Raw genomic sequence first — 23,076 nt, 5'->3', positions numbered from 1 at the left:
GCTGCCCTCCCACTGGACACCTGGTGCTTCGCTCCCGGGGCATCAGTGGAGCCCGTGGTGCCGGCCTAGTCTTAGGGTGCAATAGCCTGTCCTGTGCCCGACACCCAGGCAGCCGAGAGTCCTTGTTAGACGTGGTTCCTGAGGAGATACCCCGTGCTGGAGCGTGGGGCCGTATTCCGAGGCCTCATGCTCGCCCCTGTCTCCCTCTCCTCCAGCGAACACCTCTCCTAGGCCCGTGTCCGGCATGGAAAGAGAGCGGAAAGTGAGTATGCGGCTGCACCGCGGTGCCCCGGTCAACATCTCCTCGTCCGACCTCACGGGCCGGCAAGATACCTCCCGCATGTCCACCTCACAGGTACGCGCCCCCCAGGCCGGCGCCTGATCTCACCCAGGCTGGGCGCTGCAGGCCTCTGGCTTCTCCATGTTTGGTCTGGTCTTACGGGCTCCAAGCAGAGTGGAATGATAGTTTCGAATGCTTTCCTTCTTTCCTGCCTTCCCTTTCTCCCCATTTTTGGGTGTTTTAACCATTGGGGGAATGTTGTGCCCCTCGCAGTTTGGCCCATTGGTTGAGAGCCTCTGTGACAAGCTTTGTGGGGTAAGGGCTCTACACCCAGCCCCGCCCCCCCGGCAGTTGTGCTGGGATGTGCCACGGGACCTTTTCTCTCCGGCTGCCCTCCATGTGGCCCCCAGCCCCCGGCCAGCTTTGGAGGCTTGGCCGTCTTCCCTGGGCAGACTCACACCGTTTGTCGTGGGCACATCCAGCCTTTGGGACTCTGTCCTCGTTCTCGTTGGCCAGGTGCTCCCCCAGCAGAGAACCCGGGGGGGTGGGGGTGGCGTATTGCCGGCGGTCACTCTGCAGTGTCATGCCCAGAGCTTGGCGACGTGGGCTGAGGGTGCAGGGCCGTGGGCTGAGGGTTCCTGTCTTCTGACGCCCCTTCTGACGTTTGTCTTCTCTCTGGCGAGGCGAGTGTGCTCAGAGGTGCAGGGCCTGGCCCCGGGGCCTCCTCTACCCACGTCGTCTTCCCCATCTGGCTTTCCTCGCTGTTTTTCTGTTCTCACTAACGTGCCTCCCTCAGCAGAGCAGCTCTTTACCTGCTTGCGGACGTTTTTCCTCAACTGGCTTTCAGGGTCTCCTCCCGTGGGCAGTGGGGGTGGGCAGGGGTCCTGTGGGGGCCGAGACTACCCGGTGGTGTCTGCTGGGTGGGCAGGTGGTGAGTTCAGGAATGACGGAAGCCCAGGTCCTGGCCATGTACTGGGGCAGCATCCGTCTGCTTCACCACGATGCCTCAGGTTTACATTTAGCTCCCTGCCCTCCCTCTGTGCTTGCTGGGCAGTAGGTGTAGCTTGTTGCTGAATGTGGTGGATTGAGCATGTTGATCAGGAGGGCACAGGGTCTGTGAGAATTGCTCAGAACTTCAGTCCTGTGGTGTCCAGCTGGTCTTCTGGCAGAGGAACAAGGTGTGCCCAGGCAGAGGAAGTGCTCCTGACCATTTTTCTTTAATCAAGTGAAATAGTATTTTTACCAAACACTTGAATTTACTAGTAATTCTACTAGAAATGGGTTCTTATATGGTAATTTTCTCTCAAAGAGGCTGAAGACGCAGGTCGTTTGAATTGTGGGGCTCAGCGGGTCTGGCCAGAGTGATGAGATTGGGCCTCTTAGGGCTCCCGGCCCCACACCCCTCCTCTGTGACCACAAGACACGGAAAGGGCTTAACACGTTTCTTCCACGAGCCCTGGAACGCATGAGCCAGCAGCTGGGAGCAGGTCCTGGGAGGTGTTTTGCCGCCCCTGGCCAAGTGGGCCTGGCTGAGGGCCCTGGAACACCTCAGCCATCAAGGACCAAGGAAGGGACAGGCTTAACTTTTTTTTTTAACACAAGAAAACGTCTTTTGCTTTGAGGATCGTTGAGGGAAACGGAAGAGGCAGAGGGTTCTGAGGGTGCCAGGTAGTTATGGGTCTTAGTCCAGCCTCTTCTCCAGCTTGTGTCCACCCCTCAGGCCACCGACCCATGAGCATTGAGCACACGCAGCTCCAGGATCTGTCCTCACAATCACGTGTCTTTGTTCTCTGGTTCTCTCTCTGCTTTCCATATGAAGAAGTGTCATGTGGGCCTGAGCACTGGCGGGAAGTCTCTGAAGAGATTCGATTTGGGGGTATCCTCTCCCAAAAGAAGCACCCTGGTCACCCTGGGGGTTTCCTTAGGATCTTCATGTTGAGGACAAAGCCCCTGAGGGCGTGTCCCCGGTGCCCTCCATCCTGGGGACAGCTCGGTCCTTTGGGTTTTTCTGGTCATCCCCCAGGCGCTCTTCCTAAGAGACTCTGAAAGGCTCTTGTCCACCAAGGACGTGGTCAGAGTTGCTCCACCTTTTACAACTCTATGGCCTCCATTCATCGCCCTCCCCGGCAAAGATGCGAGCGGGAGTAGGGGCAGTGGCACACCAGTCCAGGGGGCGGCACCACGTGTGCACAGACCCTGGCCTCTCTGTGGCCCGGCGGGGGCTGCTTCCTACCAGCTTCCTCTTTGCCCCTCGAAGAGGAGAGATTGCGTCCTGTGCTGATGCACCCAGTGCGAAGGAGTAGCTCACCCTCGGCACAAGAGTACCCAGAGCCGCCCGCCTGCTTGGGGGAGGGCCCTGCCGACCCTCTCCAGCTGGAGGTGGGAGGGCGTGACATGTGTGTCGCTTGTCCTGGCCGTTCCTCCTCGCCCCCATGTGCTTCTCCAGGGACCACAGTCCCCACATCCCTGACCCCGGCCTGCGAATCTGGCCTCTCTAGCTGGAATAATGTGGAGACTGAAGGGCTCCTGGTGGATGAACCTGTTTGTAATGTTTCTCTTTGTGAGGAGGGCCTCCTCCATCCAGTGCTATTGGTAGAACGTGATGCTGGTCCGTGGTGCCAGTTTTTCCTTCAGGCTTACTCGTTTTAATCCCTGCGCCCCAAGTAAGGTCCACAACCGTGTCCTCTTCCTTGTGTCAGTGAGGAAATGTGTCCAGTCCTTTTGTCACAGGGAGGTGGTGTCCTCTCCACCTGCCAAGCACAGGCCTTGGGGAGCCGCTGGTGCCAAGAGCTGATGGAGGGGCTGCCGTCTGGGCATCCAGTTTTCTTACTACGTGAGAGTTGGGAAGGGTCTCCCTTGTTGGCCCCGTTGACAGATCCATCCTCAAGGAGCAGCAGCGGCTGCATGTCCAGGGGCCACTCTCGAGAGGCGAGACTGAGCTCCTGTGTGGTCCCTGGGTCCCCTCGAGCGGCCCTGGCCAGTGGTCATGGACCTGGTTGAGGCAAGGCGAGGCAGTGCTTGCGGAAACAGGAGGGCCTCACGTGCTGGTCCGGCCAGCGTAACCCTTACCAACAGCTGTCTTTTCCCCCCACCTCAGAATAGCATTCCTTTCGAACATCACGGCAAGTAGCTGCACGTCTCCCCGTCGGAAGGCAGCACTGGGTGAGTGTGCTCACGGCGGGGCTCCTCAGCAGGCGCCGGGCGGGGTGGGAGCTGCCGCCCGCTCGCCGACCGGAGGGAGCACGCAGGGGGTCGGGCTTGCATGCCAGGTGCCCCAGGTAGAGCAAGGCCCCTGGCCCAGGTCCTCTCCTCACGTGGATTCTAGCGCAGCTGTGGTGGGCTGTCCAGTCTGGGGTGACCCCAGAATCCTGTCTGTTGGCCTTTGGCCTTTGCTGTGGTCTCCAGTCGGGAGCCGGCGTGGGGAGCAGGAGCCCAGTCTCGGCTCCAGTGGCCCCAGGGGCCTCAGAAGGTTCGGGGCCGCGTGGTTCCAGGTCGGTCGCTGGACGTGTGTCGTGTCGTGCTGGCTGTGGGGGCCGCGCTTGGCAGGGGCTCTTGCACTCTTGCTGCGTGAGACACTCCTGATGGTCCCTGCTGTCCCGGCTTTGTCATCTCTCTTCCTTTAGCACTGATTTCTGTCCTCCTCGTTTGTTTTTCTTTTTGAACTTGGTCTCTGCCTAGCATCTTGTCCACCACGCTCTCGTCTGTATTCACCCATCAGCCACAGCCACCCGCTCCCTGCCGTTGGTGCATGGCTGGGCATCCAAGCCAGGCTCCCCTCTTGGTGGCGACTCTTGTGGCTCCTCCCGGCCGAGGGCTTGCAGCTTCTGTCCACTCGGCGCTGCGGTGGGAGACCAGCTGCAGTTGTAACGTGACTGCACTCTTGGGGACATCTTGATGGGAAATGCTTTTCACGTCTTGCCCCACATGGAGTCCCAGTGCCCGCTTGGGGCCTGGTCCCTGTTTTTGGAACACCAGGCTACTTTCCAGGAAGAGGGGCTGGGAGTAAGCATCTCTTGCCCGCTTGGACTCTGGTCTGACTGATCATGAGCTCGCGGCCCCACAGCCTCCTTGCCTGCATGGCTCTTCCTTCCCCGTCTTCCTGTCACTCTTTCTGCTGCACATATCCTGGACTCGAGGGACCTTCCAGAGCAGCTGGGGGTGCGCGTGTCCAGAGGGGCTAGGCGGCATCTGTCCCCTGCGCACCAGGGCACTGTCACTGGTGTTTTGTGCCCAAGCCCGACCGGCTCCGTTCCTCTGGCCTCACTCTGACCTTCTCCTGTGCTTTGGCTCCGACAGATTCCCGGTCGGGTGGCGTCCAGTGGTCTGCAGTCTGTCGTGCACCGATGAGAACTCTCCTTTTTGCTGAGGGCAGACAATGCATGGCTGATCTACTCTGTTACTAGTGACACGCCCCCGGTCTAGAACCGAAATGTTAACACCGGGACCTCTCCAGGCCACCCACCCAGCGACGCCCATGGGGGAAACAAAACACAAACCCAGCCGGACAGACTCCAAGCGCTGCCATCGCCAGGGGCTGCACTGAGCCCCCGTGAACTTGGTTCTAGCGGGGCTGGGACGAAAGCAGTGAGACGGTTGCAGAGAGAATCAAACTCCCATTCAAGAGCCTTTCAGTCCCCTCCGTGGTGGCGCACCCATGTCCCTGCCGAGTCTACTGTAACTACCGATCTTCTACTTGGTTAAGACAGTTTTGTATCATTTTGCTAAAAATTATTGGCTTAAATCTGTGTAAAGAAATCTGTATTGTTTCTTTCATGTCTGTTTTTGTGGTCTTGAAGATGCTGACTTTAAAGAATTCTAAAGCAGGCACTGGTGTGGAGTTCGTGTAGAAGGAGTGAGGCAGGGAGCAGAGCACGTGGGTTTCCGTGGTCTGCGTCTCGTGGTTTGTTGTGTGGTCACTGTGGAGAAGGGATTTTCTCATCAGAAATTCTATCACGTGTATATGCGTGTGTAAGTAACATGTGTGTCCGTGTGTGCCGTGTGTCTCGTGACCTCATTAACCTGGTTTTGGCTGTCATGCTCCTTTCCCACCGTAAACTGAAATGCCTGCTCACTGCAGACCCGCTGGGATTCTTGAATCATCAGAGCAGTTAGAAAATGCTGGCTACACGCATGGGCGCAGCAGGTGCTTCCCCACAGAGCAGCCCACCGATCTGACCTTCCCAGACGCAACGAGAAGGAAGCTGAGCCTGAAGACTGCAGAAGCTGTGGCTTCGCGTCGTGTCGCTGATCCCTCGGGAGAGGATTTCAAACTGAGAGACTTGGGCCCCTCCGTGGAGTCGTGTGTGATTATTTTGGTGGCGGTTGCCTCAATGCTTTTGAATCTGAGAGATTTTCTAAATAGGCTGTCAATATTACCAGTGCAGATTGGCCCTTAATCTGTGTTAATATCTATGTGCTCAAAACCAAGGGCCATGGTGTCTGCCCTAGGTGCCAGCGTTGCCCAGAAAGGCCAGCGAGCCCAAGGAAATCCACTCTGAAGTGCCAAGAAGCAGGTGACTCTGATGACCTGATTGTCCAGGAGGGTGAAGGGTCACCCGCTTTTGTGACTTTCCCTGGGACATAGTGACCCCACAGAGGCCAAGAGGCAGAGCAGGGCTGAGTCTCCCCAGAAAGACCTTCTGGGTCAGCCCAGCTCCAGGTGGTTTCCTGAGACACTCTCCCTCACTTTGCAGTAGCAGAGGCACCAGGTAGTAGTGGTGGCCGGTAGACAGGAGCCCCCGTCTCTGGAAACGAGGTGCAATATATATGTTCATAGGTACTTTCACATTTCTTTGCATCATCCCCCTGCAGTGTGTTCTGTTTGGAAACTGGGACACTTGTAGGAAGATAGGGACCTAAAAGGTGTCCACGTCTGCGTTTTCCCTTCCTGCCCCCAAAGTCCCAGCACAGGGATGCTGGTCCTAGGACGCCCTGACTGCTGTGTTGATGGCACAGAATGCAGCTGTTTACTTATTTCTGATTCCTGAGCTGGCTACTCTGTAAGTGTTTTGGGGTGTGGGCACTTGGCCAGGTCAGGCTGTGTTTCTGGGAGTGCAGAGGGAGCTCGCGTGGGTCAGAGTGAGTTGGGGGCTTTCATTGTGGCCCAGTGCCTTCTGCAGAGGTGGGCTTCCCCTTCCCAGCAAGATGTTAGCAGCCGCAGCCCCAACATTCTGCATCCAGGTTTCCACCTGAAATTGCCAGATGGCATTTGAGAAGTGGACTCTGACCCCGAGTCCTCAGCAGTGTGGTTGTGGACAGTTGTGTCCCCCCTTATTTAACTCCCCGTCCTGACTTGCAGGAAACATAGTTGGAATGTCTGTATCAACCTGTGTATCCGTTGCCAAGTCTCTGAACTGCGCTTTTGTATGACCACTGTATTTGTGTCCTTAACTACCGTGTAAATAATAAATTCATGACGACTTCTACCTTTATTCCCTGCCCCTGCCATTTGGTCTTTATTTCATCAGTTTGAGTTTTGATTTGTTTAGATTAACTATTTGAAACTAATTTTCTGAGACTGGGCGTTCGTGTCTGTCCTTTTGAAGCCTGTTGGTGTACTTTGTAAGCTGATCAGGAGCAGGTGGAATGAGCCTGTGGGACGTGGCAGGGATGTGGCTGAGTTGTCGCCGGTGCAGGCCATGTGCACATACCAGTCCCCTGCCTTAACTACCTTTATGGAAGGAAGTGCTTCCACCCACCTTGGGTTTTCTGGAGCGTGAAGAGCACGGTAGCTGACACATAGCCGTGTTCCTGCTGCCCGTGGTGGGTGCTCGAAGTGGCTGCTGAGTGGGCCCTTGCTGGGACCCAGGGGCTTGGACCTGGCAGTTGCCATCCCAGTGAGAACACCACCCTGCATGCCCCATGCCCCGGGCGTTGTCCTTTCTAATCAAGGCAGCGTCTGCAAGGGGACATCATCCGTCCATCTGTTGGGCTCATGGCCTCCGCTTCCCTCTCCCCCTGGAGTTGTTGGAGCCCAAGACATTCCTACCCCTGGGAGCTCCAGACGGCGCTGAGTGAGAAAGCATGGCCCCCAGCAGGCTCTCCTGCCCACGGTGACTTGCAGGGCTGGCCGGGTGGGAAGGTCCGTCCCTCTTGAACTGGGACCACAGATGTGCTCCCATGGATGCGTGGTAATCAGCCACTTCCTGGTCCACACCCACTTGTCCTGGAGCTGAGCATGCTGGCCTTGCGTGCGTTGCAGGGAAAGCTTGGCGGCCCCACCACATGCGTGGGGAACAGGTGGGGCAGGTGGATCTCCCACCTGCTGCTGGCTTGCTTTTGCTCCTTCTAAGCCACCATGGCTATGCCAGTGGTCCCTGAGGTTCCGAAAGGGCCTGAGCTCTTCTTTGCGGGTTCCCCACCCCAGCCTGCTGACATTTGAACCCAGCTGAAATGGTGACGAGGCGAGCCCTGAGCTACCTCTTGTTTTCCTGCCAGGAGGTGGACCACAGGCAGGACAGGGACCCTGTCATCTTCCGCTCAGAGCCTGCCTGTCCTGCTCCCTAGCCCCCTCGCCACCTCTGTCTGCCCGACACAGAGAGCTTCGCCCCCTGACCCGCGTGGCAGGCTCCACACTCAGGAGAGCAAGCTCCGGGCCCATGCCTCCACCTCCCACCCTCCCCTAGGCCCCATCACCACTAAGAGTGGTGCTTGGAGCCCCTCCTGGAAACCCCTGTGTTGGGGGAGGGGACCCCTCCTGCCCTTCCCGCTTCCTGCCCCGCCCCCCGCCCCGCCTCCATCTGCTGGGAGCTCTGGAAGCAGCACCCCTTTCAGCGCCATTACCTGTAAGGGTGTTTAGGGTTACAGGGGAGTGTCCTTTAGGGAACCATGAGGGGGCCCTGCAGGTCTAGGCGGCTGCCTTCCAGACCGCCATTGGCAGGACCCTTAGGCAGCCACTGACGGTGGCGTCTGTCCTGCCAGGCTCTCCTAGCGTGGGGCCTGCACACGTGTCCCGGGGTGTTCTCCGCACAGGGTGGCAGGTGCCCCGAGGTCTGGCCAGGGTGGGGGTAGCAGCCCAGGGTGCCTGGCTCGTGTACCCCACCCCCCAATTTAGGCTGATTGTGTATGTGTCCTCCAAGGAGGTGCTGAAGGGCCCGTGAGAGTGGGCTCAGCACGGGCATCTGGGTCTTCACAGGATGCTGGGTGTGAGTCTCCTTTAGTGGGACGTCTAGAGGGTTAGGGGCAGCCCCATCCGCACCAGAGCACTGATGACAACTGTCGTCAACTGCTCTTAGGGCTCTTGACAGCCACAACTTTGAGGACAGGAAGTTTTTTTTCTCTGTGTCTTGGGCACAATTGGAAACATCTGGAACCAGAAAACTAGGCAGTCAAGATGGTCTGGTCACCTTCTCCCCCAGGGCCCCTGCGGATCAGTCTCCAATCTTGGCAGAGCCCCTGGATGCTTTAACCAGCTGGTGTCGCTGCTGTGCGGGCAGGGGGCCTCAGGTCCACCCTGGGGTGCATGGGTCCAGCCCCAGACCAGCTGTGGGTCCCAACCCCAGCGGAGCAACTCCCACATGTTGACCATCTCAGAATCACTGAACAGTGTCCCCAGAGCATGCCTGTAGAGAGTCGCCAGTCCTCGAGTAGGGAGGGGGGAACGCATGAGGCAGCTTCGGGTGAGAATGAGGGGGTACTAGCGCGGGATACTGGGGCCCTGGTCACCACCACAGCTGGTTCCAGGAGACCCAGGATAACTGAATGACTGGCGACAGCCAGGCCAAGCTCATATCAGGAGAGAAGGGGGCGGTGTGATGAGGGCTGGGAGGTGGCTGGGGGAGGGGCACAAGCAGGCTGCCCACTTGCATCCTCTTCCCTGCCTCCCTCCGGCTCAGGTAGGTGGTTGCAGAGACCACAGGTGGGGCTCGCCCTTTAAGACCTGACAAGTGGGGCACTTATGGCTCAGCTTTGCCCAGGGGCTGGCCTGGGGGCCCTGCCTGGCCCACCTTATTACAGGGTGAGGTCAGCGGATGCAGGGCTACCCCTTGACCCCTGTGACTGCTAGCACCACCCACAGCCCAAGCCCCTGGCAGAGGGGAAGGGAGGACAGAAAGGATGACAGATGGGGCAGGGGGCTGCGGGCAGGTGCCTGGCTCCCTCATAGAGCTCAAGGGGCAGATGGAGGAGGGAGACAGCAGCCCCTTCGGGGCGACATCTCTGGGGCGGACCCAAGATGTGAGCTCTTGCTTGCTTTTCGTTGCAGAGGAGCAGGGACATGGCATCTCTCCGGCTGCACGCGGCCCGCCAGGGTGCCCGCTGCCATCCCCAGCGCCCTCGACGCACCACCTACTGAGGCGGCCCCAGCGGCCTCTGACCGGGCTCCCAGCCACATAGGCCGCCGCTGGCCACAAGGGCAGGTGGGTGTGAAGTACCCGGGGTGAGGCTGAGTGGGGCTGTTGGAGGAGGATGGGGAGCAGATACCAGCCCAGGACGCTGACCACATGCGGTGACTGTCAGCTAACTGAGGGGCGAATAAACAAAAGGCAGGCAGATCATTTTCTTTAAACACACACCAGTGAACAGAAACCACACGTATATCTCAGCTTCAGTGGACACACCCCTGCAGCGTGACCCCTTCCCTGCCAGCCACCAGGGTGCTGTGTGAACACTCTGAGCCATTTGGGGTCCATCAGGGCAGGGTCCAGAACCAGCAGTGCTTAGAAGGCCGACATGGCTAACAAGGACCAGAACCACTTTGTAAAAATAACCAGGCTATTTGTTGATAAAGTGAGATTTGGGGTGAACAGTTAGACTACTTGCCCCTACGTAGAGCAAAACTCCTGCAGCTCCTGGAAGATATTCCTTCTGAGACGGCACCTCCCACATGCAGGTTTATCTCAAACCTTCAGAAGTGAAGGAGGGAGCTTTGTCCACTGGACGCTCAAAGAGGGGTGGGCTGGGGCGCATGGGGAGACCCGGCAGGATGGGGCGCTCATGGGCACGCAGGGAGGCCTGTCATGGCAGTGCCCGCTCCGCAGCTGTCCCCGGCCCCGCCCCCTGATTAAAATCATGTTGTCTCCAAAGCGTGGGTCTCTGGGTCCTTGAGCCCAGCGGTGGGCACCAGGCTCCCTGGGGTCAGCAGGTGGGGTCCCTGGTGCAGACGGCTCATAACCTCACGGCTTGGCTTCACCACAGATCCACCTTGGAATGACACGTTCCCACCCTGCCACGTCCCCTGAAAAACACTGATCGGGCGATGATCCGCTGCCCGGGCGGCCGGCGTGGAGCCAAGAGCCCCGCCCAAGCTAGTCCTGTTTGTGAAATAAATACGAGCGTTGATGGTTTCTGTCCAGTTCCCTGCCACCCCTGCTGGCCTCCCCCGGCTCAGACGCTCGTTTCTGGGGTGTGAACGACCTCCCCGTTCTTCTCAGGCTCTGTCTTCAGGAAGTGCTCCACCTCCCGAGAGTCCACCCTCACGTCCTCGGGGGGCTTGTGATGCTCCTCCTCCGTGGCCGCCTCGGGCCTCTTCCCAATGCAGAAGAAGTTGCCCAGCACCAGCACGATGGAGGAGGCCAGCACCTCAGCCCCCGCCAGGACAAACACGTACTGGTACACGTGCGTCGCATCCAGGAGCTTGCCTGCAGTGCAGGGGGACAGGGTCAGCCCAGGGCTGCAGCTTCCACCGAATCCCCCCAGTCACCAGTGCCCTGCCGGGGACAGCCCAGGGCCCTTGAGGCAGCCACCCACACCCCCACCACCTTCCCCCGGGTAGCGCAGACCCAGAGGCTAAAGCAGAGTGGCTTCGATGAGGGTTTGGAGCAGAGCCTCCGGTGGGGCCTCATCCCCCACCAGGTGGAGGCACCTGGAGGGATCTGGCCCCGCTGCCTGTCACTGTGGCGGCCCTCGTAGGAACCACCTGGGCCCCAGAAGGACCCTGGGACCCCGAGACAGTGACGATCCAGGCACCTCCTCACCCTCGCCCCAGACCTCTCCAGGCAGGAAGAGCCAGAGGCCAAGGCCAAGTGGGAAGCAGGGGGACTACAGGGTTGGCTGGAGAGACCCAAACCCAGGTGCAGAGGCTCGGTGGGGCCTTGGCCACGCTGCTCCCACCGTGCACACCATTTTAATCGCACACCATTATTTTCTCAGTTATCAAAAAATAAAGCAAAAGCCCAATGTAACAGAAGCCAGCCCGACCTTCAGCTCTGAGCCTCCCCAGCGTGTGGGGACAGCCAGAAAGGAGGACCAGCACTCCACCCTGGAGCCATCACCTGTCCCCACAACTCAAGCCCATGGCCTCCTCCCACAATGAACCAAGGGGGACCCAGAGTGTGCGAGAGGCCATGTTCTCTCCTGACACCGGCTGGCCATGTGCTGAGGTACACGGTGGCCTGGCTAGACAAGGCTGGGAGCAGGGGCGGGGGGGGGGTCCCTCCAGCTAAGAGCCCCCCATGGTGAGTACCCTCCCCAGGAAGAGCAGGTGTGGGAACTGCCTGGAGGCCTGGCCAGGCCTCAGGGAGGGGAGGCACTTCGCTCCCCACCCTGCCCCCAGCACTCACCTCCCGACGGGGGCCCAATGAGCACAGCTATGGCCTCCAGCAGCAGCACGAGGCCAATGGCACTGGAGAACTTCTGGGTGCCCACAATGGCCATGAGTACCTCGAACTGCAGGGCCCCCACCATGCCGTAGGAGATGCCAAAGAAGATGCAGAAGACCACCAGGCCACCGTAGTCGCTGGCCGTGGATCCCGTGAGGTCGGTGAAGCCGTTGAAGAACATGGCGAAGCTGAAGAGGTAGACAGAGTAGGGCCGCACCTTCTTGAGCCCTGTGATGAAGCCGGCGGTGGGCCTCGCGAAGATGTCGATGAAGCCCAGGATGGTGAGCAGGAAGGCCGCCTGGGTGTCGGGCACACCCAGGTCCTTGGCGTAGCTCACCACGAACACAGGCGGCACAAAGAGCCCCAGCACCATGATGGAGGCGGCCAGGGCATAGATGACAAAGCCGCGGTCCCTGAAGACGCTCAGGTCCAGCAGCCGCCGGGACGGCCGCTGGGGCCCAGGCCCCGACCCTGAACCCAGCCGGGGCGCCTCCAGGGGCCGCATGAGTGCAGCACACACGCAGCAGTTGAGCAGCAGGCCACCCAGGATGAGGAAGCCACCCCGCCAGCCATAGTGGTCCTGCAGCACCTGCCCCAATGGGGACAGGGTGCTCAGGAACACCGGGCTGCCCGCTGCCGCCAACCCGTTGGCCATGGGGCGCCGCTTGTTGAAGTAGCGGTTGAGCATGATGAGTGAGGGCTGGAAGTTGAGCGCCAAACCCAAGCCTGGAGGAGAGTGGGCGGGTGAGCGCAGGTGGCCCGGCCCCAGTTCTCCCCAGCACGGGCTCCCGCCTGAATGATTGTATGTGTGGGTCTGACAGGCGTCGACGTGAGGAGACTCAGCGTGTGTTCAGAGCCCCTGTTGCCAACCCACGTGCCCGGGAGAGACAGACGGGGAACGAGGGACAGGATGGCGCCCGGTGGGTACACCCCACAGCTGCCCACTCCTGGGAGGTCCTTTCTCTTCCGTCAACATGAGCCATCGCCACCCGGCCGCCCCACTTCTGGCGGGGCCTCACTCACCGGTAATGACCCCAGCGGTGAGGTAGAGCTGGATGATGCTTCCACAGAAGGATGCAGACACCATGCCCAGGGATGCCAAGAGGCCACCTGTGAACATGACGGGCCGGCAGCCAAAGCGATTCACACACACGCTGCAGAGCGGGCCTGGGGGGTGGGGGACAGCAGCTGAGGGGCGGGACCGAGGCTCTCCATGCCCAGAGAGACCTGCCCTTCCCTGATGCCCCCTTGCCCCTGGCTCAGGATACACAGGGGCACCAGGTGCCCAGTGTGCAGGTCACGCTCGCCCATCTTTTAAGCAAAGCATGGCTCACAAGGAACGGTCCCCGTTAGAGGGGTCTTTTCTGGTTGGTCTGTGCAGGCAGCAAGAACGGCTCCGGGATCCAGCACAGCTGTGCAGACACAGCCCTTTGGACAGGGTCCCAGACAGCCTTGGCCTGTGCCCGTCTGCACTCTGGAGACCACGGCATCCTCGAGGGCTCCCCACCAGGTGCCCCTGGGGACCGGGGCTGAAGACGCTGGGTGCGCTACCCAACCCCCGACCCCCAGGCCTTTTTGTCCAGAACTGAACTTGCTGAACTCCCAGAGGCAGTCACCTGGCATGATGGCCCCTCACCTGTCCCGTACAGCATGGCCAACAGGATGGAGGAGATCCAGGCTGTGTCACTGTAGCCTATCCCAAACTCTCGTATGAGCTCTTTGAAGAAGACACTGACCGCCTTGGGGAAGGCGTAGGAGAAGCCTGTGATGACAAAACAGCCCCAAAGGATGGCCCAGCCCCAGCCCCCATCTGGGGCCTTGACGTCCGTCGGGCCCTCGTCGACCACTGCCCCTCCCATGGCCAGGAGGGCTGGTTCCGCGTCCCTGAGAAAGAGGAAGCCAGGCTGACTCGGTTGTCAGGCAGTCACCCAGCTGCAGCCCTGCAGGGTGGGGACAGCACCTGAGGGCTGGCACCCAGGCCGGCCACCCCTCCCTTCAGGCCTCAAGCCCCAGCAGGAGCTCAGCTCTGGGCCAGGCCACCTGCCCGATGTTACCTGAGAGCCCTGCCTCTGACCCTCACCTGTGCTGGGTGCAGGGCAGGAAGGTCTGGGTGACCAGCAGCTGCAGCTCCTCCTCCCTGCCCCGCTCAGGCCTGGCCTGCTCCCATACAGCTGGCTCTAAAGGGCAGTGGCTTTTTTGGGCTCAGCCAGGTCTCAAGTTACCTCCTGAGGAGGGCAGACCCCAGTGGGGAAGTCAGCCGTGCTCTGGCCTCCCGCCTGACCCTGTGTTGGGAAGCAGTGTGGTTTTAGCAGCCAGCACCTCGGGCAGTGAAGCCAGCCCTGGTGAGGACCTGGGGCCCGAACTAGGCTGCAGTCCCTTGAGACCTCAATCTAGATGTGGCCAGCCTTGCTCTCCCACCCCCAGGGGGACAGGGCGCCCCGGTCCTTTCCACTCTGATCACACTGCACAAGAAGTGAGAGTCTGAAGAAGAGGCTCACACAGGCTGTGCTGTGCGGGGAAGAGCAGGTGGGGAGGGCGGGGGTCACTGTGCTGGCCCCGACTCGTCCCATCTCATTATCATCCACCTGCCTCAGCTCTTTTGGGAGCCTGAGGGCAGCAGGGCCAGCCCAGGTGGAAGGTGCCTGTCGGCCGCTGGAGTTTAACCCTTCTGGCGAGGGAAGGGCAGGAGGGACACGCTTCCACCCGGCCTACCAGAGCAAACCATTCTAGCCCCCAGGCTGCCAAGGAGGGAGCTGGCCGCACCCACTGCCGGCCCAAAACCTGAAGAAGCTCAGGGTCAACTTTCCTCTTTTAAACCCCAGGAACTAAGCTCATTTGAGGCCCAGTAACTTGAAACACTGCAGCCAGATTTCCACCTGGAGATCCTTCCCTCCCCTCCCATCTTCATCCCCTACCCCTCCCTGATCCTTGCTCCAGAAACCCCCTAATCCCAGAGATCAGCCTGGTGGCCTAGTCCCCCCACCTCACCTGGCAGAAGCTGTTCCAAGGACAGAGTAGACCTTGCTGCAGGCGCGGGGAAGGGAGCGCTTGTTGGATCCAGTCGCTTGCTGCCCACTGAAGCTGTCTCCCCACCAGCAGCGAGCTATAAACCAGCTCCCTGGTGGGGGAAGCGCTGATATGTAGTATCTGCCGACTTAGTGGTGTAAACACTCCACCTGCACGATGCCCGAGCACTTCCTGCACGAGCTGCACACTCAGCGCCACAGCCCCCTTCCTATCAGCCCGCCTTCCTGGGTTTCATAATCTGTCCTGACTCCACCCCTTGCCCCTTTTCCTTGAATCCTTCTTGACCTGGCACAGCCCTCCGGGTGGCCACTCTTTCATCTGAGGCTACACAGAACCTGGGACAGGGCTCTGGAATGAGGACAAGGGCTTCTATGCCCGGACAGTCTGAGCACAGCTTCAGTGTGGCGGGAAAGGAATGTGGAAAATAAGACACACTCTCTGCTCCCCCCCCCCGCCCCCCCCTGCCTCCAGCCTGCCCCCCAGCACCCCAGCCACAGGTGCTGTGCCCTCTGGGGGCTCTGATTCAGTAGTCTGGGGGGGATCTGGGCTCTGATTTAGCGGTGGTGGGGCGTCTGAAATCTGATTCAGTGCGGGGGGTGGGCTCTGATTCAGTGGACGGGTGGGTATCCAGGTTCTGATTCAGCAGTGGAGGGAGGTCCTGGGCTTTGATTCAAAGGGTGTTGGGGGGGATTGTTTTTTAAGGGCATCCTAGGTGATTCTAAGAAGTAGCTGCTGTCCGTGGGCACCACCCTTTGATGACCAGACCTCCAGGAGCCAGCTGGCTGTCAGGGTGATGACAAGGCAGACACAGCCCACCAGAGCAGAACAGCGGCCCTGCCCCCCACCCCAGACTGGGCCAGAGGTCCACCTTCAGAGCCTCTGCTGGTTCTCAGCTGGGCCAGGGCCACAGGCGCCACTTTTGGGAAACCTAGGAGAAGCCCTCACCTCTCCCGGCACTCAGACCCCAGTGCTCTTTCAAGCACTTTGCCCCAGTGCTTGGAAGGCTCCTGGGCTTCAGTGAGCAGGATGAAGGGTGCGTCCGACGCCAAGGGCTGCGCAGCCGTCCGGGGACACAGCTGAAGGGTTCACGGGGGCACCCCAGCCAAGGGAGCCCCCCATCCTCCTGCAAATGTGTGCACAGACCCGTGACCTGGCATAGCCCCCTGGGTGGCCACCTCCACATCTGAGGCTGCACAGAACCTGGGACGGGACAGTCTGAGCACAGCTTCGGTGTGGCCCACCCCTAGTTTCTCCTCCAGAGCCCTGCCTTTGACAACACAGCCGGGTGCCTGAGCCTGGAACGGGACAACGGGACAAAGGTCATCCGCAGCCAAACTTCCCGGGTGGGGGTACCGAGCTGCTGTCCCTTCCCCTTGATAGCGTTAAGTTTAAAAGGTCTCTAAGGTACGTGCATCTGAGTGATATTAAAAAAAACAAAAAACTAATAAGTATATCTTAGGAATGGGAACATTCCTAAGATATACTTATCTTAAGCAATACTTATTGATGCAGTGACACTATTTAAGGCAGAAAGCACAGGAACCCCAGACCCAGGACTCAGGACAGTGGTCATGGCCATGGGGGCACTGAGGGGCTGGTTGTCCTCAGAATCCTGGCATGTTTGGGGTTGTGGGCTTTTTAAAGTAAATCAAGTGGGCCATGTAGAGGCCAAGGAGGGGAGTGTGTCTGGGCCGAGCAATTAGGAATAGCCCAACTCTTATAAACCCAAGGTTCCAAAACAGAACAAAGGAGGGCCTCCCTCTGAGATTTCCGTGGTTCCACCAGCCATGCCTGGTGCACCATGGGGATCATGGGCACCCCAACCTTTGAGGCCCCATTCTCTGCCCGCCAGGGCTGGGTCCTCCCTGGAGGCCCCCAGGATCCTCAGGAGAACTAGCATCTGGGAGGGTGAGGAGGCAGAGGGATGGGTGCCAAGGCCCAGAGGCAGGAGGGTACAGCGTGTTCTGGGACCACGCGAAGCTTACGTGGCTGCCACGCGAAGCTTACGTGGGGAGGGGGCCGTCTTTTGTGCCTGGACCAAGGCCCAGTATGGTCATCTCTCTCACCAACCCCTGAATGCCCCAGAAGCTCTTCAGACACTACTTTCTCCCACCTAACCCCCCAGCCCAGGGTGCCAGCCACACTGAAATGACCCTCAACCCGTTCCCCACACCAGATGGTCCTCAAACTGAGGTTTCTAGTGAATTTCAGTTTGCCAACGGAGGTGTAGGTGGTGGTGAGCAAGCAGGGAAGATGATGGAGGGCTGGGGGGCTCTAGGTTGGGGGCAAAGGGATTTCGCTCAGCAGTGCTCTGTGTATTTATGGGGTGGGTGGAGAAGGAGCTGGGATTTCCAAGAGCAAAATGTCCTCAATCAGCCCAGCCCGTCATGTTGAAGAGGCAGGCTTGGGTACAGGTGGCTGATGTTCCAAGGAAAACCCAGGGTGGGAGGAGCAGCCCCCTTGGGGGCTGGTCGGAGACCCTCAGTGCAGCGCAGAGGGAGGTGGCACCAGCACATCTGTGAGCACATGCCGGCCGGCTGTCCTTTCAGTGACATTTAGTCTCCCAGAGAAGCATGCAAACCATGTACGCAGCCCAGAAATAACCCGCCCTCTGGGCCTCAGAAAGCTGATCTCCCAGGTGGGGTGTATGTGCCCGCTTCTGGGTCAGGTGAGGCTCCAGGGACTGCCCCCAGGTCCCGGCCCAAAGAGGAATGTACACAGAGGTCCCTCAGAATGACCCGTCCATTGTGCCCTCCCAAATCAAGGGCTCCCACCAGCTGCTCCCTCAGGGGCCCACTGGCTATCTGGGTGAGGGTCCTAGCTGGGGTCAGGCTCCAGCTTCTGCATTACCCCTCTACCCAGTGCCCCCCTTCTCTGCCTACACTCACTGGCTTTGAATGCCATCTTGGTGGTGACAGTGCCCAGCCTCACCCCCACCCCCGCATATCCACCCGGAGAGTAGTGCAAACCTCATACCAATGTGTTCCCAACCTGACCCCACACGCCCACCTCAGAGCCAGCCCTGAACTCACATCCTGTTGGCCTCACCACCTCCCAGACCCCTTCTGCCACTCCAATCCAGCCACAGCTTGCCGCTGCTCCTTAGGCCTCTGTACTGGCAGTCCCCTCACCCACCTTGGGTCCTGGGTCTGTGGCCCATCAGTCCCCAGGGCAGGCCATGAACCCAGGGAGCGGGGTTCAGTGCGAGGGGCCCCCAGCCCTAGAGCCTGTGTCCTGTCCCAGGTGCTAAGTCGGTGCACTTTCTAGGCTGGCCAGTTACCTAACTGGACTTCTAGTCCTTGGAGACTAGCTCCAGGTGGGCAGGGCAGGAAAGGGGCAATTACATTTCTTCCTGACTCTTCCCGCACCAGGTGGCTTGGGAGACATGCCTGAGCAATGTCACCAGGGAAGCGGGCCAGTGTGGCTAGCACCTGGCTCCTCGAGCCCCAAGGCCCCTGAAGCCCATGGGGGTAGCTGACAGGCAAGAGGGTGCTGCACCCTCAGGAGGAGGGAGAACCTCCCCTCCTTCCTTCTCCCATTGCCCCTGTTGTGCAAACAGGTAACCAGAAAGACCCAGGACGCTCTCACCCATCCACCACTGGTCGGAGTGCCTGTCTCCCTCCCAAGAGGGGGGAAAGGACCCCAGATGCCCACCTCAGCCCTGCCCTCACCTGTGTTTGGAGCTGTGACTGGAGGGAGGTGACTGGGGCTTTTTCTGGGGAGGTGGGAGCTGGGCAGTGGGTGAAGGTCTGGTCCAGGCCTCCTCAGCTTGGCCTGGGCCCTCCACCCCACCTCCACTGACCACACAGCTCTCCACCACATGTCCAGTGCCCCTGCAAACTCTCAGGTGGGCTCACGTCCTCTTGCAGGGGCCGGTGGGGTGGAAACAGTGGCCTCATTCACCAGATTGGACACTGCGCCCCAGGCCAGCCCCTGGCTCTGAGTCATTCTCCGCTCCACCACCATCACCCCGTTATGACAGGAGGAGGCCATTCGAGAGTGGCCCTGGGGATGTTTTTGTGCTTACCCTGTTGGAGCCCCCTCCTCTAGAGAGTTCAGTGGGCAATGAGGAGGGGCCAGGAGGTAGTTGAGCAGGCCCAAGCTGTCCCCCTCCAGGCCTGGACCCAACCCTGCCCAGCCTGGGAGTGCCTGGCCTGCCCATCCACGTGGCCACCTTGTCCCATTCCTCAACTCCCTACAGCCCCCCAACCCGAAAGCCTGTAACCTAAAGCCAAGGCCCAGAAGGTGGTCTCTGTGTCGGCAAGCCCCACCAGCCAAGAGGGGCCCCTTCCACCAAAACTGGGTTCCCAGCTCCCACCACCACCACATAGGGCCTTTGGAACAAGTAGGAGGGGGGAGGTGGCTGAGGAGGGGAGAAGGGCTGGGGAGGGGGATGTGGAGGGACCCTGAGCTCCACCCACCACCACCCCCACCCGACCCGAGGGAGCAGGACAGACAACGGACGCTCCTTCCCATTCCAGCTTCTGGCTGGGCAGGTGGGGGTCAGGCCGACCTCGCCGCCAGCGGGGGCGCTGGGAGGTGGGGAGGGAGAGAGGATGCTCCGCACGGCCCCGCCCCAGCCCCGCTGCTTGGCCGCGCGCGGGACGTGGGGGACGTGACCGCGCCAAGGGAGGAGCCGCCGCCGTATTGCCTGAAGTAGGCGCCCTCCCTCCCGCTACCGTATTGGCCGGAGCGCACAGCCAAGGCGCGCGGCTGCCCGGATCAGCGAGCCCCGGAGCCACACTGGGCGTCCCCGAGCGCCGAAGGGGACCCCGCGGCTCCCACAGAGCGGGGCCCGCTTCACTGTCCCCCCTTTGGGGCTGGGCCAGGTGGGCGCGAGTTGGAGCTAGCAACATTGACAGAGAACTCCGGGTCTCCGGGACCCACTTCCCCGCACAGCCCGTTTCACAGATGGAGACTGAAGCCGGGAGGTCTGCACTCGCCGAGGCGAAGCCATGAGGAGCCCCATGCCTTGTCCGCTCCCGCCCCGCCCCGCCCCTGTGTCGGGGCCCAGTGCGCCCGAGGCCTGATCCTGCCTGATCCGGAGGTGTCTCCAATGGACTGATCGCTCTGCTTGGCTGTCTTCTCCACTGGTCACCTCCCAGAAGGGCCAGCCCGGGGCCCTGGGGTGGCTCTGCTGGGCTCCTCACCTCGAGGAGGCTGAACTGGCCCCCTCCACACCTGCCAGGTCTCTGCGAGGACCGCCCTGGAGCAAGTCAGCCTTGTCATACGGACACCACCAGCCAGTGAGTGGGACCCCACAGACCTCGCTCCACACACTCTCCCTGGCCAGTGTCCTGAGGAGCATGAACACCTCCCGCTCCTGCTGCCCTTCAAACTGAGGTGTCCAGCTGGAGTGGGTGAGAGCTGGGTTGCCTCCTGGGTATCAGGCCCTGCCCAAGGTCACATGGGGTTGTTACAGAGCCTGTCTGGGGATCAGGCCTCCCAATGTCCACCCCAGGCACTGTCTACACCACAGACTGCTGGGCAGGAAGGCTCCACGCCTGTCTGGGCACTGCCACCCATGCCCTCAGAGCCCCTTGGGGGCAGACCTCCCACCATGGGAGCAACTCCTTAACAGCTGAGCCCAAAGGGCCCAGTCCATCCTCCAGGACACACTCCTGCATCTGTCCCTGTCCCTCCCAGCGCCCATCTGACCCCTGAAGACTCTTGGGCCTTCAGAATGAGGCAATGGACCCCTGAACCCACTAACCCACACAGCACCCACACCTGCCCTTGGCTTTGGACAAGCCCGTCTGACCTGGGCTGCATGAAGGCTGTTGGTCCAGCTGCCATCTCCTGCCCCTCAGACCATTCAGCCTGGCCATGGTCATCACAGAGAGTGATCCTGTCAGCCCAGGCACCTCTGGGTGCGCAGCTTAGTGCATCTGGGACAGAGAAGCACTCTGGGCCCTGGGCTGCCCCTTTGTCCCTCACCCAGAATCCAGGCACCCCCCCCCACAAGCAGCCATGACCCCAACTGCTTCCCCTTCCACTCACAGGCCTGCCAGCCACGGGCCTGGGCCAGCATCCATGTAGGTAAGTTGTCAACCCACTTTTCAGGTAAGTAAACCAAGGCCCCTGAGGCCCCACCTGGTTTTCCCAGGGCTAGGGGCCTGGGAGAAGGGTGAGGTGAGCTCAGGGACTCCAGTCTGATCCTGAAGGTGGGTCCCCATCTCTCTGCCCAGGGTCTGGATCAGAAGCCTTTGCCTGAGGGCAGGTTTGGGTTGGTGAGTGTTTAGGGCGGCGGTGAGAACAGGGAGGAGGTGAGAGAGAGGACGGGCCCTCGGGCACCACCACCCCGGGCGCCCCGGCCTGGAGCGCACGTGCTCCCCAATCCCCCGGCAAGGGGGCACAGGCCGCGGCAAGGGGGCGTTAGCCCCACCAAATATAGCCGGCGAGCCCCAGACGCTCGCCGCGAACCGAGCTATTTATACCCGGAACCGGAGATGCAGCCCGAGGGTTGCCCGACGGAGGGGCGCCCAGACGAGCCGGGGAAGTCGAGGTCGCGCGACTCGGGTCCGAGGGCGCGGAGGGGTGTGGCTGGCTCCCCGGGGCCCTCAATGGGGGCCGCCCGGGGTGGGGGGCTCGTCTGTGCCCGGGGCGCCCCCGGACCAGGAGGGCGAAAGGCAAAAGTGCGGACCCCGAGGCCGCTCCCACGCCGGGTGCAGACTCAGCGCCGGGGCGACTCAGAGGGTCCCAGTCCCGGAGCCGCGGAAGCACCCGGGAAGTGCCTACCTGCTGCCGCTCGGCCGCCGCGCGCCTCTGCTCGCCTAGCTGCCGGGCGCGGTGCCGGGGGCGACTCAGTGCTCTGGCCGCTCGCGCGGCACTTCCCCAGTGTACGTCACCGCCGCCTGGCGCCGCCCTGCCTGGACCCCGCGGGAGGGGCGCCCCAGTGCTCCCCGACGGCGCGGACACCGGCGCGGGTTGTGCCTTCTCTCCCAACCAGTCCCGCTCCCCCGCGCCCTCAGACCGGCCCCCCAGCCTCGCCATCCCCTGGCGCCGGGCTGGGAGCCCGGGCGCGCAGCCCCCTCCCGCCCCTCCATCTCCCACCCTGTGCTCGCTCGCTTCCCTCTGCCTGGGCTTGATGGGAGCCCGACTGGGTCCCGCAGTGACCCCCGTCGCCCCCGCGCCCCGGGCCGCGCCCTCTGACAGGTGAGCGCGCGCATCCAGGCGCACCCCACGCCGCGAAGTGCCCGCGGACCCCGTGGGGTTCCCGCCTCTCGGCTCAGCTTTGGGGCTTTGCAGGCATCCCTGGCCAAGCCCCCTGCGATCTGCGCCCCCATCCAAACCTCGGGGCCGACACCCGCCCCGGCCCCCCAACCCCCACCCCGCCCTGCATGGGTGATCTTGGGCAAGACCTCCATCCTCTCTGACTTCCGTTTCCCCCTGTGGCTTTGTGCGCTGCTGAGCCAGACAACAGCCGCTGCCCCTCCTCTCGAGCTCCCAGAACCGGGCTGTGCTGGGGGTATGGAGGGGGCCCCAAGGCATGCTCCACATCCCCACACCCCGCAGACACTCACCTAAGGGGAGCGTTGATCCTGGCTGATCCTGGGCAAGGTGTTTCAAACCCCGGGTTTTCTCATCTGCAAGATGGAAAGAACTAAGGTTTGAGGAGGCACCAGGGAGTGTGGCCATTGGTGGCCTGGGCCCAGGACACCACTTGGTGGCTGCCCCCGAGCCACAGGACCACTTTCCATTGAACCTACTTCAAAATGACACCAAAGTCTTCTGGGACTACAGGAGGCCAGGCATTGGTGTCTCTGGGATTTATGGCAAAGATTCCAGCTCATCCTGGACAGGGTGACAGAGTGAGCATCCCTGGAGGATTACCCCCCTCCAGAGGCCTATGGGGTGGCCCACCCCCCTTGGCACAGTACAGAGGGGTGGGCAGAACGGTGGTGGTGTTGGCCTCCTGGCCCAGAGTTCACCATCCGACCACCCCTTCTGAGACACCAAGTCCACTGAGGCCTTCTGCTTTTTTTATTTCAGATGCCGGGAGACCACCCCACCACCACCCCCTGTCAAAAGAGCCCTGGCACTCATAGAGGCTGGGCTGGGTCTAGCTGCCACCCCGGCCCGGGACCCGACCACCCTCACCCCCAAATGCTAAAGAAGTTGCCACATAGGCATGCACACACAAGAAAGCACGAAGCACAGCCCAAGCCTCCAACAGCAACTTGGCCTAGGCCTTCCAGGTGAAGCCCTACTGAGTTGGCCTGGACCCTGGGT

General features: G+C 61.0%; 2 protein-coding genes across 11 annotated transcripts in view; one reads left to right on the top strand and one right to left on the bottom strand.

Annotated features, from left to right (window-relative positions):
• The window catches only part of CSNK1D (casein kinase 1 delta), a 38,318-nt gene extending 27,745 nt beyond the window's left edge, over positions 1-10,573 (top strand). For 4 of the 8 annotated variants that reach the window (XM_082374241.1, XM_082374247.1, XM_082374243.1 and 1 more), the window contains 3 exons: positions 216-355; positions 9,483-9,636; positions 10,415-10,573. In XM_082374241.1, the coding sequence (XP_082230367.1) occupies positions 216-355; positions 9,483-9,572 (230 nt within the window). In that variant the 3' untranslated portion in view covers positions 9,573-9,636; positions 10,415-10,573. Of the gene's footprint in view, positions 1-215; positions 356-3,377; positions 3,443-4,576; positions 6,712-9,482; positions 9,637-10,414 lie in introns of those variants that run through there. The other 4 variants (XM_082374244.1, XM_082374246.1, XM_082374242.1 and 1 more) reach the window with 2 other exon arrangements.
• On the bottom strand, positions 9,763-21,674 carry SLC16A3 (solute carrier family 16 member 3). 3 transcript variants are annotated; one of them, XM_082374235.1, is made up of 7 exons: positions 21,583-21,674; positions 14,806-14,935; positions 14,040-14,099; positions 13,454-13,701; positions 12,841-12,984; positions 11,779-12,543; positions 9,763-10,857 (listed from the first exon to the last, which is right to left on the bottom strand). In XM_082374235.1, the coding sequence occupies exons 4-7, from the start codon at positions 13,674-13,676 to the stop codon at positions 10,604-10,606; spliced, it is 1,386 nt and encodes a 461-aa protein (XP_082230361.1). In that variant the 5' UTR covers positions 13,677-13,701; positions 14,040-14,099; positions 14,806-14,935; positions 21,583-21,674; the 3' UTR covers positions 9,763-10,603. The 3 variants fall into 3 exon arrangements, with proteins under 3 accessions (XP_082230361.1, XP_082230362.1, XP_082230360.1); XM_082374236.1 differs by lacking the exon at positions 14,040-14,099; XM_082374234.1 differs by lacking the exons at positions 14,040-14,099; positions 14,806-14,935; positions 21,583-21,674 and adding an exon at positions 13,898-14,033.
• Positions 21,675-23,076: the final 1,402 nt, after the last annotated feature.

This window comes from Balaenoptera borealis (genome assembly GCF_965194805.1).
Source record: "Balaenoptera borealis genome assembly, chromosome: 20".
In the NCBI taxonomy this organism is placed as follows: Eukaryota; Metazoa; Chordata; class Mammalia; order Artiodactyla; family Balaenopteridae; genus Balaenoptera; species Balaenoptera borealis.
This window is presented reverse-complemented; position numbering and strand designations above follow the sequence as displayed.

Excerpts from the sequence above, each read along its gene's own strand:
- SLC16A3 (XM_082374235.1), bottom strand. The coding sequence starts at position 13,676 with ATGGGAGGGGCAGTGGTCGACGAGGGCCCGACGGACGTCAAGGCCCCA. Across the intron at positions 12,985-13,453 it reads GGCCATGCTGTACGGGACAG|GCCCGCTCTGCAGCGTGTGT; the intron begins GTGAGGGGCCAT and ends CCCACCCCCCAG. Across the intron at positions 12,544-12,840 it reads CACCGCTGGGGTCATTACCG|GCTTGGGTTTGGCGCTCAAC; the intron begins GTGAGTGAGGCC and ends ACTCTCCTCCAG.